Here is a 14674-nt window from a genome sequence, read left to right as displayed (position 1 = left end):
TGAAAGAAAGTGCCTTGTCACTGTACATACAGGGCAGCAACTAATACAGTGATGAAAGGCAAAATGTCAAAAAACAAAGCTTAATATTTTTCAGTTTTTTAATATACCAACTTATTTTTACTTTTAGTATTTCTAAATTAGTATGTATTCTGTTTCTAAACTTTAAATCCATCACTATATTTCAATGTCCTATTAATTGAATTTGGCAATATATTAGGCTTCATTGTTGAAGAAGTTTTGGACCAAGAGAGGTTCAACTATGTCAGGGGAGAACACTGGTGTGGGGTGTTATTGGAGGGGGGTACATGGATGGGAGGGAGTTCTCCAGGTCATGTATATAGAGGACATAAAAATGTTCTGATATGTGTTGGGTATTTTCATAGTAGTTAGTTACAAATATCAACAGAGGGAATGCTGAGTTCTACCCAGGGGAGCTCTGTCACAATCCCCAATGGAACAGCAATAATCCCCAAGTACAATGGCAAAGACCAACAAGGAAGGATGGTCCACTAATGAGCCCTTGATACTGATGACTATGCTTGTGAGCCTGTATGTCTGAAATATGCACTAGGCCTAGAGCTGCAGGGTACAGAAGAGTTACCTCCTGAGAGCCTCCATGTTGCTCAAATGTGGCCACTCTCTAAGCCAAACTCAGCATGTAAATGCATTACCTTCCCCCCCAGTGTGGGACATGACTCCCAGGGATGAGCATCCCTGGCGCTGAGGGATTACTACCAATCACTAGCTGGTGATGCAACTAGAAAGAGATCTTGAATAAAAGGGTTAACTCAACCAGCAGAATATCTTAGCCTACATGTAGGGTCATGTGTTAAATGCTTTCTTGACCTTGAACAAAAGGGGGAAATGGCAAAGACAAATGAGTTTATATGGCTAAGAGTCTTCAAAAGAGAGTCGGGAGGTCATAAGAAGGGTTGCACTTACATACACCTCAGCAGGACCCCAGAAAAAGCCAAAGTAGATACAACCCTAGGTACTGGTTCTTCTGAATGCTACGGAGATGCACAAGGTATATGGTCATGGCAGATGGATCTGGAGTTCTGTGCCATGTCAGAGGGCCCAATTTGGAATTTTTGTTCCTGAGTGTGATGGAGCTGGACTCAGATGTGACCTTTCTACACATGCCTCGTCTGCCACTTTTACTGAACCTGTGGCTGGTGTTAGGGATGGTGTATACTCAAGGGACTTGAATCTCTGGACTGCCCATGTGCCAGCTGGGCCCTGAGTCTCAGCAGAGTTGCAACTCCTACTCTCTGGTTCGTTGGACTTACCCAGGTCACCTTACAGGGAGGTGAAGATGGTCAACCACCACACCAGGGAATCAAGAGTTCTTACAACTGTAAGCAGAAGAATTGCATCCATCATCCATGTGGAATCTAAGTCCCTTCTTGATCTAGAGGTGGAGTGGACATCACTATCCCAGGGTCCACAGAATGGAGGAATACATTATGGATTAGAGAGGACTTACTGATATTCTACTATAAAATGATTGTGACTAGTAATAGAAGAAATTGTAGCACTGAGGTGGAGTAAGTGGCAACAGTAGTTGCTGAGGGTAGGGAGAGGAAAGAAGAGATGTGATGTGGGGGCATTTTTGGGACTTTGAGTTGTCGTAAATGATACTGCAGGGTCAGATACTGGACTTTATATATCCTGCCATAACCCACTGAATGTACTGGGGGAGAATGTGAACTACAGGGTAAACTATTATTCATGTGGTGCAGCAGTGTTCCAAAATGTGTTCACCAAGTACAATGAGTGTGCCACAGTGATGGGGGAAGTTGTTGGTTTGGGAGGAGTATGGTGGGTAAATGGGGGGTATATGGGAACCTCTTACGTTTTTTAATGTAATATTTTTTGAGATGCATATATCTTCAAAAAAATACAATTTATAAAAATGATGGGGGGTGTGGGGGTGGGAAGTGGGTTATATGGGAACCTCTTATGTTTTTAAATGTAATATTCTTTGTGCTCTATTAATTTTTTTTTAATGTTAAAAAAAAGAAAACATAATGAGTGGGAAGGTGTTGGACTCCCATTCTGGGGAGTCCTGCTCTGCTCTCAAGTAGAGGGTGGGAGACTCTCACGAGCATAGACAGTGCTAAAAGTGGAGGACGGGCCAGTATGTCAAGCTCTCAAGTTGTTGCAAATAACTATGACTCTTGTTTTTCAAGGTGTGAGCTGGATGATCACCATGGGTCCTGAAGGGAGGGGGCAGAGGAATAGAAGAGATAGAACATGGGGCATTTTGGGGTTGATGAACTTGTACTACATGTTCTTGCAATGATGGATACAAGCCATGTTCAATATCATGAAAATTTATAAGTGTATGGTCCAAAATGTAAACCATAATAAAATCATTGACTATGGTTAGTAGCAATGTTTCAATATTTGGACATCAGTTGTAACAAATACACAATCCACATATAAAATGTTATTAATGAGGGAAAGGGGGAAAGGGGGAGGGTGCTGGGTATATGGGAATCCCCTATATTTTTTATATAACATTTATGTAATCTAAGTTTCTTTTTAAATATTAAAAAAGTTATTTTCATAAGTGTAAAAAAATTCAACATACAACTAAATAAATCATGTATTATAAAGAGAAGATCTACTTCATCAATACATTTTTAAGTCAAATAATATCAAATTATGGAAAAACCCTTACTAGCTTATTCATTGGAAAAATGAGGGACTGCCTTAAATGTAAATACAGAATGTTTCACTGGATACCAGAAATTGATGTGCTAACAGCATTAACAATTGAAACCAAGTGATATGATCATTACACCATTCTCAAAATTAATACATTCTCTGAAAATGAAAAAAATAAAATTTGATACAAAAAGCTCTCTCTTTTTAAACAAGCAGCCACTCAAGACTGAGATGTGTGGTGGAGAGAGAGTTCTTTTCATTTTAATTTCAGAGAAGTTGCGGGTTTACAGACCAATTATGCATAAAGTATAGGATCCTCACACACCATACCACCACCATCTTGCATTGATGCAGAACATTTGTTACAATTGATAGCACTTTTTAAAATTATGCGCTTTTTTAAACAATAGATACCTGTTTTACAACTGATGAAAGATTTAAAATAGTACTATTAACTATCACCCATAGTATACATTAGGTGTATGTTTTCCCATATACCATTCTATTATTAACACCTTGTATTAGTGTCATATATTTCTTATAATTTATGAAAGTACATTCTTATACTTGCCCTAATAACTGTAATTTACAACAGGGTTCACTGAGTTATACTGTTCTACCATTTAATTTTTATTCTAGTAATATACACTACCTAAAATTTCCCCTTTTAACCACATTCACCTATATAATTCAGTGTCGTTAATTACACTCACAATAATATGCTACCATCACAACCATCCATTTCTAAACCTTTATAATCAACCTAAAGATAAATTCTGTATAAATTAAACATTAACTTCCTATTATCTATCCCAATCTATCAGCTGGAAACCTATATTCTAGGTTCTAACTCTATTGCTTATTATAATTAGTTCTTGTCAACAAGATCATACATTATTTCTTCTTTTGTGTCTGGCTTATTTCCCTCAACATAATGCACTCAAGGTTCATCCATGTTGTGGCATGTATCATGACTTCACTCCTTTTTACAGCTGAATAATATGCCATTGTACGTATATACCACATTTTATTCATCCATTCATCAGTTGATGGTTACTTGGGGTTGCTTCCATTTTTGGCAATTGTGAATAATGACATGATGAACATCTGTGCAAACACGTATTCAAGTCCTGCTTTCATTTCTTCAGGGTATACACCCACCTAGTAGTGAGATTGTCAAATCATATGGTAATACTCCTGGCTCTTATATTTAGGTCTTTGATCAATTTTGAGATAATTTTTGTATATGCTGTGAGATAGGGGTCCTCTTTCATTCTTTTGGCTATGGATATCCAATCCTCTCAGCATCATTTGTTGAAGAGACTATTCTTTCCCAATTGAGTGGACTTAGCGGCCTTGTCAAAGTCAACTGGTCATAGATGCAAGGGTCCATTTTTGAATTCTCAGTTCAAGTCCACTGGTTAATATATCCACACTTGTGCCAATAACATAATGTTTTAATTCTGCAGCTTTGTAATATGCTTTAAAGTCAAAAGTATGAGTCATCCAACTTGGTTCTTCTTTTTCAAGATGTGTTTTGACTATTCAGGGTCTCTTACCCATTCAAATAAATATGATGATTTTGGCTTTTCCACTTCTGCAAAGTAGACCATTAAAATTATGATAAGGATTGCATTGAATCTATAAATATTCTTTCTGCCCTCTTTTTTCCCTCTTTTTCTTCTGGGTCACCCATGATGTGTATGCTTGTTTGCTTTGTGCTTTCTCTCAAATCCCTGAGACGCTGCTCAATTTTTTCTACTTTTTTCTTTATCTTTTCTTCTGACAGTATGGTTTCAACTGTCCTGTCTTCTAGTTCACTGAGTCTTTCTTCTGCCAATTCAAATCTGCCATTGTATGCCTCTAGTGTGATGTGTTTGGTTTTGTTCTGTTTTTTTTTTTAGGTACCAGGGACAGGGCATTGAACCCAGGACCTTGTCATTGGGAAGCCAGCACTCAATCACTGAGCCACATCAGCTCCACTGAGTTGGTTTTTTTCATTTGTTTTACCCGCTGTTCTGTTTTTCTTAGGAGGCATGGGGAACCAAACTGAGGACCTCCCATATGGGAAGCAAGCACTCAACTTCTTGAGCCACATCCACTCCCTCCAATGTGGTTTTAATCTGTACAATTGTGCCTTTCATCCCCATAATTTGTTTCTTTTCATTCTTTCAAACTCTTTTTCATGCTCATATAATATCTTCCTAATATCTTTTTATCTCTTTTTGCATATTTTCCCTTACCTCCTTGAATTGATTTAGGAGATCTATTTGAACTTCTTGGATATATTTTTCCAAATTCTGTACCTCCTCTGAAATTTACATGTGTTTCCCTGACTGATCTGATCTTCTTGTTTCCTAGTACAGCTTGTAATTTTTTGCTGATATCTGGGCATCTATTACCTTGATGAGTTAACTCTAAGAGTCCATTTCTTCCTCTTCTCTAGGGTTTTATTGTTGATTGTCTTTGTATTAAGGCTCTTCTTTGACACTTGATCCAACTTATTCTAGATCTTTAGAGTAGCCCATGCTTAATTGTTCATATTTTCTCAGCTCTTCTTCACCTCTGTCTAGCCCTGGATATGTGGTACAGTTTCTAAGATTGTACTTTTTGCATAACTGTTTCACCTCCAGGAGAAAGCTTCCCTCCCTTTGTTCCTATTTGGGAATCTTAATCTGTTCTGTTTGGGGTTTTTTTTGCATAATTTTCTCCCCAGTTTTTCAGTTCTGAAGTCCTTCTGTTTAGCTTCCTCACCCTTTTTTCTCTCTGGGATGCTTTTCTGCCTCCAGTTTCTTCCCCATTATGTGGCATGGGAGCCAGATAAGGTCACTCCAGAAAAGTCTGTTTTGCATTTAGGTGGTTCAGCCAACAGAAACCAGACTCAGTGAGTACTCTGCTTGCCGGAAACAGTTCTACCATGGACTCTCTCCCCTTTTTTCTTTTTTTTTTCTTTTTTCCCCTCTGGGGGTCTCTTTATACACAGCACTCCTCAGAGGCTTGTGTTCTGCCCTGGGTCTCTGTGGACTTGGGTCCCTGTGCCTGGAAATGCATGGAGTTCTAAATTGTTGTTGTGTCTCCACAGTCTGTCTCTGGTAGGGGTTAGGAGGGATCCAGGCTACTGCCTCTGAGCATCTCCAAGGCTGTGTGGGACTCAATGAGGGAGAGGGAAGTGGACCGGTGGGTCCAAGACAGACGTTTCCTACATAAAATATTTCTTTTTCTTCGATTCAACATTTGTGGAGTCCTTCTCCAACCTTTATTGCCCTCCAGAGTTCTAAGCAAGTGGGATGTGTCCTTTTATTTACTGATTCTCTGAGGAGGTTTTCTCAGGGGATGACTTACATCTCCAATTGATGACATCACTCTTAAGTTTTTAATCACAAGCAAAGAACAGGTTGCATAAGCTCCTGAAACAATCAGGACAAGTTCAGGAATACAAAATTAAAGCAATGATTCTGAAGAGACCCACCTCAAATCTCCTGAACCCAACTCCCCCACTGAGCTAATCAGAATGAAGAAAATTTCCTGATCCTGCAAGTGTCCAGTAGAACATAAAGCTGAAAGGCAATAATTATGTGGCATTATACCAAACACAGCCTTTATTAAAGATAAGCAGGGAAGCAGATACAATTCAAGCAATTAGGCTCCTGTCTATCATATGGGAGGTCCAGGGTTCAATTTTCAGGGCCTCCTAGTGAAGGCAAGTTGGCCCACACAGCAAGCTGGCCTGCAAGGAGTGCTGACCCACACAGGAGTGCTGGCCCACACAAAGAGCTGGCGCAGCAGTATGACACAACAAAAAGAGACAGAGAAGAGACAATAAGTAATGCAGCAGACCAGGGAGCTGAGGTGTTGTGAGAGATTGAGCACCTCTCCCCCACTGCAGAAGATCCCAGGATCGGTTCCCAGTGCCACCTAAAGAGAAGACAAGCAGACACAGAAGATGCACAGCAAATGGAAACAGAGAGAGCAGACAACAGGGAGGGGGGGATATGAATAAATATATATTTTTTAATTCTAAAAAAAAAGATAAGCAGGACTCACTCCTATCTGTATTTTATATGATCCTAAATATCATGCTTTGTGGCAGAAATTCTCGTGACTTTAATACACACAATCAGAATAAGTGCATGAAAATGAGTGGGGATATTTACTTTGAATAATACTCACAGTAAAGTTGATGAGATCATAGTATAGGTGAAGATGTTTTTGCTTAGTAACATGTATTGCTCCAGATTCATCTCTCTTGACCTGATGACAAAACAAAAACATCCTAAATATTGGCTTTTTTTTGAGGGACTCTTTTAGATACGTAGTTATACTCCACCTAGGAGATGATTCCTATTAAGAGTGTGAATAATCCAAAAATACTGATATTAAAGAAACTATTATACAAATGAAAAATATCAATCATATCGTGATTTGCACCAAATTCCAAGGCATACCAGCCAGCCATTTAGTTCTCAGTATTGCTAAGTGCTACTCAATATACATTTCACTCTGTCATAATTCACAACAACCTAACTTCATCATCTCAATGATTGTAAATAGGTAGAGTTCAAGTGAAAATGGGACTGGTAACAAGGGTGTGATAAAGTGAAACAAAAGTTTATTATAAAAGGGAAGCTACAGTCATGAAAATAGACTTTTTCGAGCTGTGATACTATTACAGTCTAAAAAGACCCAAAAGAACCTCAAAACTCAATTATTTATTTACATCTGTGTACATACATATTCTATAATCTTTAATCATCCTTTTAATTTGCTTTTTCCACTTCTGCCCCCAAGGTAATAGATCACTGAAGAAAGAAACCGCACAGCCCAGATCTGGTCCACCTGAAATTCATGACCTCCTATTCAGCCTGGCCTTTCTTGTGCATACCCCATAGTAGTGTTCCAGATTTCTTTCTTTCCCATTAAGTCCCACCTCCTCTTTACCTTCTAGTCCCATCACTTGCACTGTTTGACGTTGCCTGATACCTTAACAAAAAACTGACACCATTTAATATGGGCCCTCCATGTACTCTAATCTTCACTTTACTGTATCACTTTCCCATAAAAAAAAGATGTTCTGATAAAATAGGCATAGAATTTAGAGCCCTGTGTTCAAGTAGAAGTTCCACTGCTTATATCTGTGTGACCAAGGGCAAATCACTTACTTTTTCTCAGTATCCTCATCTGTAAAATGAAACTATGACAGCACCAAATTGGTCTATGTGCTGCATACATTGAAAACGCTTCATAAACTGAAACAATCAAAGCCACTGGTACCTATTCTCTAAGATTTTCTAAAGTTCTTGCTAAAGAAAATCACTTCACCTATATATATACTCTAAATTCCACCTCCCTTCATCACTGTTTAATATAACCCCAACTTTGCTAGGATATTCAATCACTCCTTTTCAAGGTCCTTCTTCCTTTTGCTAGCAAACAGGTTTCTGACTTGTCCATCATTCAAAGCAAAACAATAAAACCTTCCTTTAATTTATTTCTTCTGACTATTGTTTAATCATATTCCTTCCTCTTGCAACCAAACACTAAGCCTGAATTTGCACTTCTGGATACCCATTTCTTTAACAAGGCTCTACAATCTAGCTCATACTTCCATTCCATTGATAATCAGTCCTCCAGGAAGTTTCTAATGAACTACTTCTTGCCAAGTCCAATGGTATTCTCTTTAGTCCTCCACTTCCGTGGTCTTTCTTTGGTACTGGTATTATCGTGGAATTGATATTGTTCTAAAGTCTGTCCTTTGTCTTCTATGTGACATCATACTGTCCTATTTCCCCTCCTATATCTCTACATGCCTTTATAGAAAAGTCTTTTCCTGTTTTATTTTTCCTTCCCCTTACATAAGCATTCTTGACAGTTAAATATACTTAAGCTTTTGATTTTCACAGCTTCAACTATCTTTCTACTTCAGGTCTGAATTGCCACCTGCTGGTAGGACATCCCTTGCAATACTCAAAAGTCCCACCTTTAATTCCCATTCATCACACTCAAATCTTCCCTACTCATTTTCTCCTCAAAACAACCTCCACTTCAAACATTTCAAACTTCTAAAATGCAGTCAGAAATGTGATGTTTCTCTCATCTCCTTCAGTCGCTTAATCCAATAATGATGAAAAGCCTTGCCCTCCCTTCAAAATTTCATCCATTCTTAACTGTCACTGCAATAAACCACCCTCATCTAAACACTTCACACCTGCTTTATTACAAGAACAAAACTTTGAATTCCCTATCTCCTATAATCTATTCTTTTTGCTAGTTCTAGAATGATTTTCCTATGATATCACTTTAATCATATCCTTCTCACTTAATTAAGAACCTGTAATGGCTCTCCATTACAAATCCAGGTCAACCCTTCCATCAAAGGCCTTTTTCTGTAAAGGGTCATATCGTAAATATTTTAGGCCCTGCAGACCAATCAGTCTCTGTCACAATTACTCAATTCTGCCACTGTAACACATACATAGTCATAAATAATACATTTGAATGGCCATTACTGCATTCCAATAAAAATTTATTTATAAAAACAGATGACAGGGAAGCAGCTGTGGCTCAATCAGTTGGGCTCCCGTCTACCATATGGGAGGTCCTGGGTTCGCATCCCGGGGCCTCCTTGTGAAGGCAAGCTCGCCTGCGTGCTGTGGAGAGCCGCCCAGCCCGAAAGCACCGTGGAGAGCCAACTCAGCAAAGTGACACAACAACAACAAAAAAAGGGAGACAAGCAAAAACATAGAAGAGAGCGCAGCAAATGGACAGAGAGCAGACAGCAAGCAAGCTGCAAGGGGGGAAGGGAAATATAGTAAAATAAATATAGACACAGAAGAACACACAATGAATGGACACAGAGAACCGAGAGCAAGCAAAAAAAGCCACAAAGGGCAGGGGCATTAAAAAAAAAAAAAAAAAAGCAGGTGACAAACCAGCCAGATGGCAGTGGAGTAAGGAGCTCCTAGAGTCAGTTCCTGTCACAGGGCAGTTAGTAAACATCCAGAGCTATCTAGAGCTAGCTGAAGCACCTGTTTGGGGGCTCCAGGAGACCAGAAGAGCATCTTGCAACATCCTTGAAGGAATGGAAGGAGGAAACTGCCTATCTGCAGAGAAGATTTATAAGTAGAGTGCTCCACGCCACAGAGGCCAGTGCCCAACCTCCACTGCAGGCACTAGCCATCTTGGGAGCTGTTCTGTGGCTGGAACTGAAAGCTCCACTTCCCAAAAATGGGGGAGGAAGAGACGGTTGGGCACCAACTTCAGCTACTGACAAGTAAATTCCGGGGGCTAAAGTATAATGTTAAAACAGCTAAAGTTTGAACCTATCCAAGTCAGAAAGAGGCCTGTAGCCACCATCTTGACTTAGCATCTGGCACGAGGAGAAGCGGGGTAGATTGAAAATCCCAGTGCTGGTAGGGACCGGTTTCTTTCCATCCAGTTAGACTGCAGCTCTAGCATAAGCCCCAGCCCCACCACTGGCAGGGAGGAAAGCTGGGGGGACCTGCGCCAGCCTCTCCAGGAAATTACCGGCCAAGCCACGGAGTCCAGCGATTATCCTACTTTGGCAGCGCAAGCTGCCCTGGGACTTATACTGTGCCTAGACTTGGAAGCTCCATTTCCCAAAAACAGGGGAGGAAGAAACAGTAGGCCACCAATTTCAGCTACTGATTAGTAAATTCAGCTAAAGTATAACCCTAAGAACAGCTAAAGTTTGAACCTGTCCAAGTTGGAAAGAGGCCAGTGGCCGCCATTTTGACTCTACGTTCAGCATGAGGGGAAACCTGTCTGACGGAAAATCACACTGACGGTACGAACTAGTTTCTTTCACCCAGATCAGCCTGCAGCCCTAGCCTATGCTGTAGCCCCACGTCTGGCAGAAAGGAGGCTGGCAGGCCTGGTACCAGCCTATCCAGGTAACTGCAGGGACATTTGGCTGGCAAAGACTTAATAATCGGAAGTCTACTGGGGCAAATGTGGTCATCTTGGACTGGTACTGCATAGATTGCTGCCCATACCTTCAGCTCCATCCCCGTCCCAGGCAGGGGAGAAAGGGGTATGAAGTTTCATCAGTCTCTCCGGGCAACTACAGTCTTGGCCTGCATGACTTGGATTATTCCACACAATTGTGGCTCTGTCCCTACCCAAAGGAGAAAGTTGGGAGATGCTTCACTGTTCCCTGGGGCAATGAGAGCAGCTTGAACCTCCACAGCTTAGAGCACCAACTACTTCCTTGGCTCCTACTGCATAACCAGCAAGGGAGAAAGGGCAGGAACCCCTACACTAAAGAGGAAAACTGCATCCAGAATAAATACTCTAGTAAGCCAGATGCCAAGACACCAATAAAAAATTATAATCCAACCAAGGAACAGGAAGATAATGCCCAGTTAGAGGAATAAGATAAGCCTGCAGATGACATAAATAATTTGAGACAACAAATCATACATGTTCAAACAAATCTCCTTAATAAATTCAATGAGATGGCTAAAGAGATTAAGAATATTAAGATACATTGGGGGAAGCGGCTGTGGCTCAAGCAATTGGGCTCTCGTCTACCATATAGGAGGTCCAGGGTTCGATGCCCAGGGCCATGTGGTAAAGGTAACCTGGCCCATGTGGTAAGGTAGCCCACATGGAGTGCTGGCCTGCTTGGAGCACTGCCCTGCGCAGGAGCGCTGCCTCATGCAGGAGTGCTGGCTCACACAGAGAGCTGGTGTGGCCAAATGATGCAACAAAAAGAGACACAGAGGAGAGAAAATAAGAGATGCAGCAGATTAGGGAGCTGAGGTGGTACAAGAGAATGATCGCCTCTCTCCCACTCCAGAAGGTCCCAGGATCGGTTCCTGGAGCTGCCTCAAGAGAATACAAGCAGGGAAGCAGACTTGGCCCAGTGGTTAGGGCATCCGTCTACCACATGGGAGGTCCGCGGTTCAAACCCCAGGTCTCCTTGACCCATGTGGAGCTGGCCCACACGCAGTGCTAATGTGCGCAAGGAGTGCTGTGCCACGCAGGGGTGTCCCCCGCATAGGGGAGCCCCATGCGCAAGGAGTGCACCCCGTAAGGAGAGCTGCCCAGCGCGAAAGAAAGTGCAGCCTGCCCAAGAATGGTGCCGCACACATGGAGAGCTGACACAACAAGACGACGCAACAAAAAGAAACACAGATTCCCAGTGCCGCTGATAAGGATACAAGCGGTCACAGAAGAACACATGGTGCATGGACAAAGAGAGCAGACAACTGGGGTAGGGGGGGAAGGGGAGAGAAATAAAATAAAATAAATAAATCTTTTAAAAAAAAGAATACAAGCAGACACAGAAAACATACAGCGAAGGGATATAGAGAGCAGACAATGGAGGGAGGGGGGAGAAATAAATAAAAATAAAATCTTTTTTAAGAACAAAAAGACACTGGATGATTACAAAGAAGAATCTGAAAGCATTCAAAGGAAAACAGCAGATCTTATGGGAATTAAAGATGCAAGAAATGAAATTTAAGGAACACTGGAATCATATAATAGCAGATTTGAAGATGCAGAAGAAAGGATTGGTGAGCTTGAAGAAATGGCCTCTGAAAGTGAACATACAAAAGAACAGATGAAGAATGGACAAAATCGAACAAGGTCTCAGGGAACTTAATGACAGCAAGAGACATGCAAACATATGTGTCATGCGTGTCCCAGAAGGAGAAGAGAAGGGAAAAGGGGCAGAAGGAATACTGAAGAAATAATGGTAGAAAATTTCCCAACCTTATTGAAGGACATAGACATCCATGTCCAAGAAACACAATGTACCCTCATCTGAAAAAATCCAAATAGACTAACTCCAAGACACATACTAATAAGAATGTCAAATGTCAAAGACAAAGAGAGAATTATGAGAACAGCAAAAGAAAAGAAATGCACAACACCTAAGGGAAACCCAATAAGATTAAGTGCTGATTTCTCATCAGAAACAATGGAGGCAAGATGACAGAGGTATGATATATTTAAGATACTACAAGAGAAAAACTTACAGCCAAGAATCTTATATCTGGCAAGACTGTCTTTCAAAAATGAGGGCAAGATTAGAATATTCACAGATAAACAGAAACTGAGAGAATTTCTAACCAAGAGACCAGATTTTCTGGAAATACTAAAGGGTGTGCTAGAGCCCAAAAAGAAAATACAGGAGAGTCCTGGAAGAGAGTCTAGAAATGAAGATTATATCAATAAAAGTAACTAAGAGAGTCAAAAAAGAGTGGTGAAAATAAATAAGACAGATAAAACTCAACTAGTCAGGAATAAACTTAACCAACATTGTTAAGCACTTGTATTCAGAAAATGCAACTCAATATTAAAAGAAATCAAAAAAGGCCTAAATAATTGGAAGAACATTCCATGCTCATGGATTGGAAGACTAAATATCATTATGAAGTTAATTCTACTCAAATTAATATACAGACTCAATGCAATCCCAATAAAAATTCAAGCAGCCCTTATTTTAAAAAATTGAAAAGACGATTATCAAATTTATTTGGAAGGGTAAGGGATCCTGAATTCATTTAAAAAGGAAAAGTGAAGTCACATCTCCAGACTTTAAATCATATTACCTAGCTATAGTGGTAAAAATAGCACAGTATGGGCATAAAGACAGACACAGACCAGTGGAACCAAACTGATGGTTCAGAAACAGAACCTCACATGTATGGTCAAGTGATTTTTGACTAGCCTGTCAAACCCACACAGCTCGAGCACAATAGTCCATTCAACAAATGGTGCTGAAAGAACTGGATATCCATAGCCAAAAGAAGGAAAGAGGACTACTACTTCACACCTTATCCAAAAATTATCTTAAAATGGATCAAAAACCTAAAAATAAAAGAATGATAATTCTAGAAGAAATTGTAGGAAAATATTTTCAAGACCTGGTAGATTTATTTCTATTTATTTCTCTCCCCTTCCCCCCCCCCAGTCTGCTCTCTGTGTCCAATCGCTGTGTGTTCTTCTGTGACCGCTGCTATCCTTACCAGTGGCACCGGGAATCTGTGTTTCTTTTTGTTGTGTCACCTTGCTGTGTCAGCTCTGTGTGTGTGCAGCGCCATTCTTGGGCAGGCTGCACTTTCTTTCGCGCTGGGCGTCTCTCCTTATGGGGCTCACTCCTTGCGCGTGGGGCTCCCCTACGCGGGGGACACCCCTGCTTGGCACGGCACTCCTTGCGTGCATCAGCTCTGCACATGGGCCAGCTCCACACGGGTTAAGGAGGCCCAGGGTTTGAACCATGGATCTCCCATGTGGTAGGTGGACACCCTATCCATTGGGCCAAGTCCGCTTCCCAGGTGGGGGATTCTTAAAGGAGATAAGAGGAGGACTGAGATGGACTACTGATATTTAATGTATGTAGAAGTTTTAATTAGCTTTAATGTAAAAGTGTGGAAATGTATAGAGTGGATGGTAACATACATATTGCGTAGTTTATAAATGGAGAGTGGCTGAAAATGGTAGTCTAGGATATAAATGCCAATTGACAGAATGCTGGAGAATAATCTAAGAAATGAAAAGCACAGTATACCAAGAGGTGGATGAGAATTGTAGTTGATGGCACAGATGGTACAGATGCAAGGGTGTCCTCTCTTAGTAATGTATATCACTATAGCAGGGCGGTAGGAACGTGGAGAAGCATGGGAAAACTACAACTAGAGTGACCTATATGGACTGTGATTAGCAGTAATAATATAATATATTTGCATCAACGCCAAAAACGTACTGTGCTGATAAAGGGGCAGAATGGAAAATGTGTGCCCAATGTACACTATGGATGTGGTAACAATCAGATGATATTATCTTATCTGTAACAGTTGTTCTATCACAGTGTAGTGTGTTTATCAAGGAGTGTTGTTTGGGAATTCTTCACATGTGCATGATTGTTTAATAAGTTTACAATTTCTGTAATAAAAATTATTTTAAAAATAATGGGGTGGATTGGGGGAAAAATACACCAAATGTAAGATGAGGACTCTAATTAGTAGTAAGA

General features: G+C 40.6%; 1 protein-coding gene across 4 annotated transcripts in view; it reads right to left on the bottom strand.

Moving 5' to 3' along the window:
• Positions 1-14674, bottom strand: part of VPS8 (VPS8 subunit of CORVET complex) — a 294602-nt gene that overhangs the window by 224816 nt on the left and 55112 nt on the right. For all 4 annotated transcript variants that reach the window (XM_058295485.2, XM_058295487.2, XM_058295486.2 and 1 more), the window contains one exon: positions 6844-6924. In XM_058295485.2, coding sequence (XP_058151468.1) covers positions 6844-6924 — 81 coding nt within the window. The remainder of the gene's footprint in view (positions 1-6843; positions 6925-14674) is intronic.

Source organism: Dasypus novemcinctus, chromosome 4, assembly GCF_030445035.2.
Source record: "Dasypus novemcinctus isolate mDasNov1 chromosome 4, mDasNov1.1.hap2, whole genome shotgun sequence".
Classification (NCBI taxonomy): Eukaryota; Metazoa; Chordata; class Mammalia; order Cingulata; family Dasypodidae; genus Dasypus; species Dasypus novemcinctus.
This window is presented reverse-complemented; position numbering and strand designations above follow the sequence as displayed.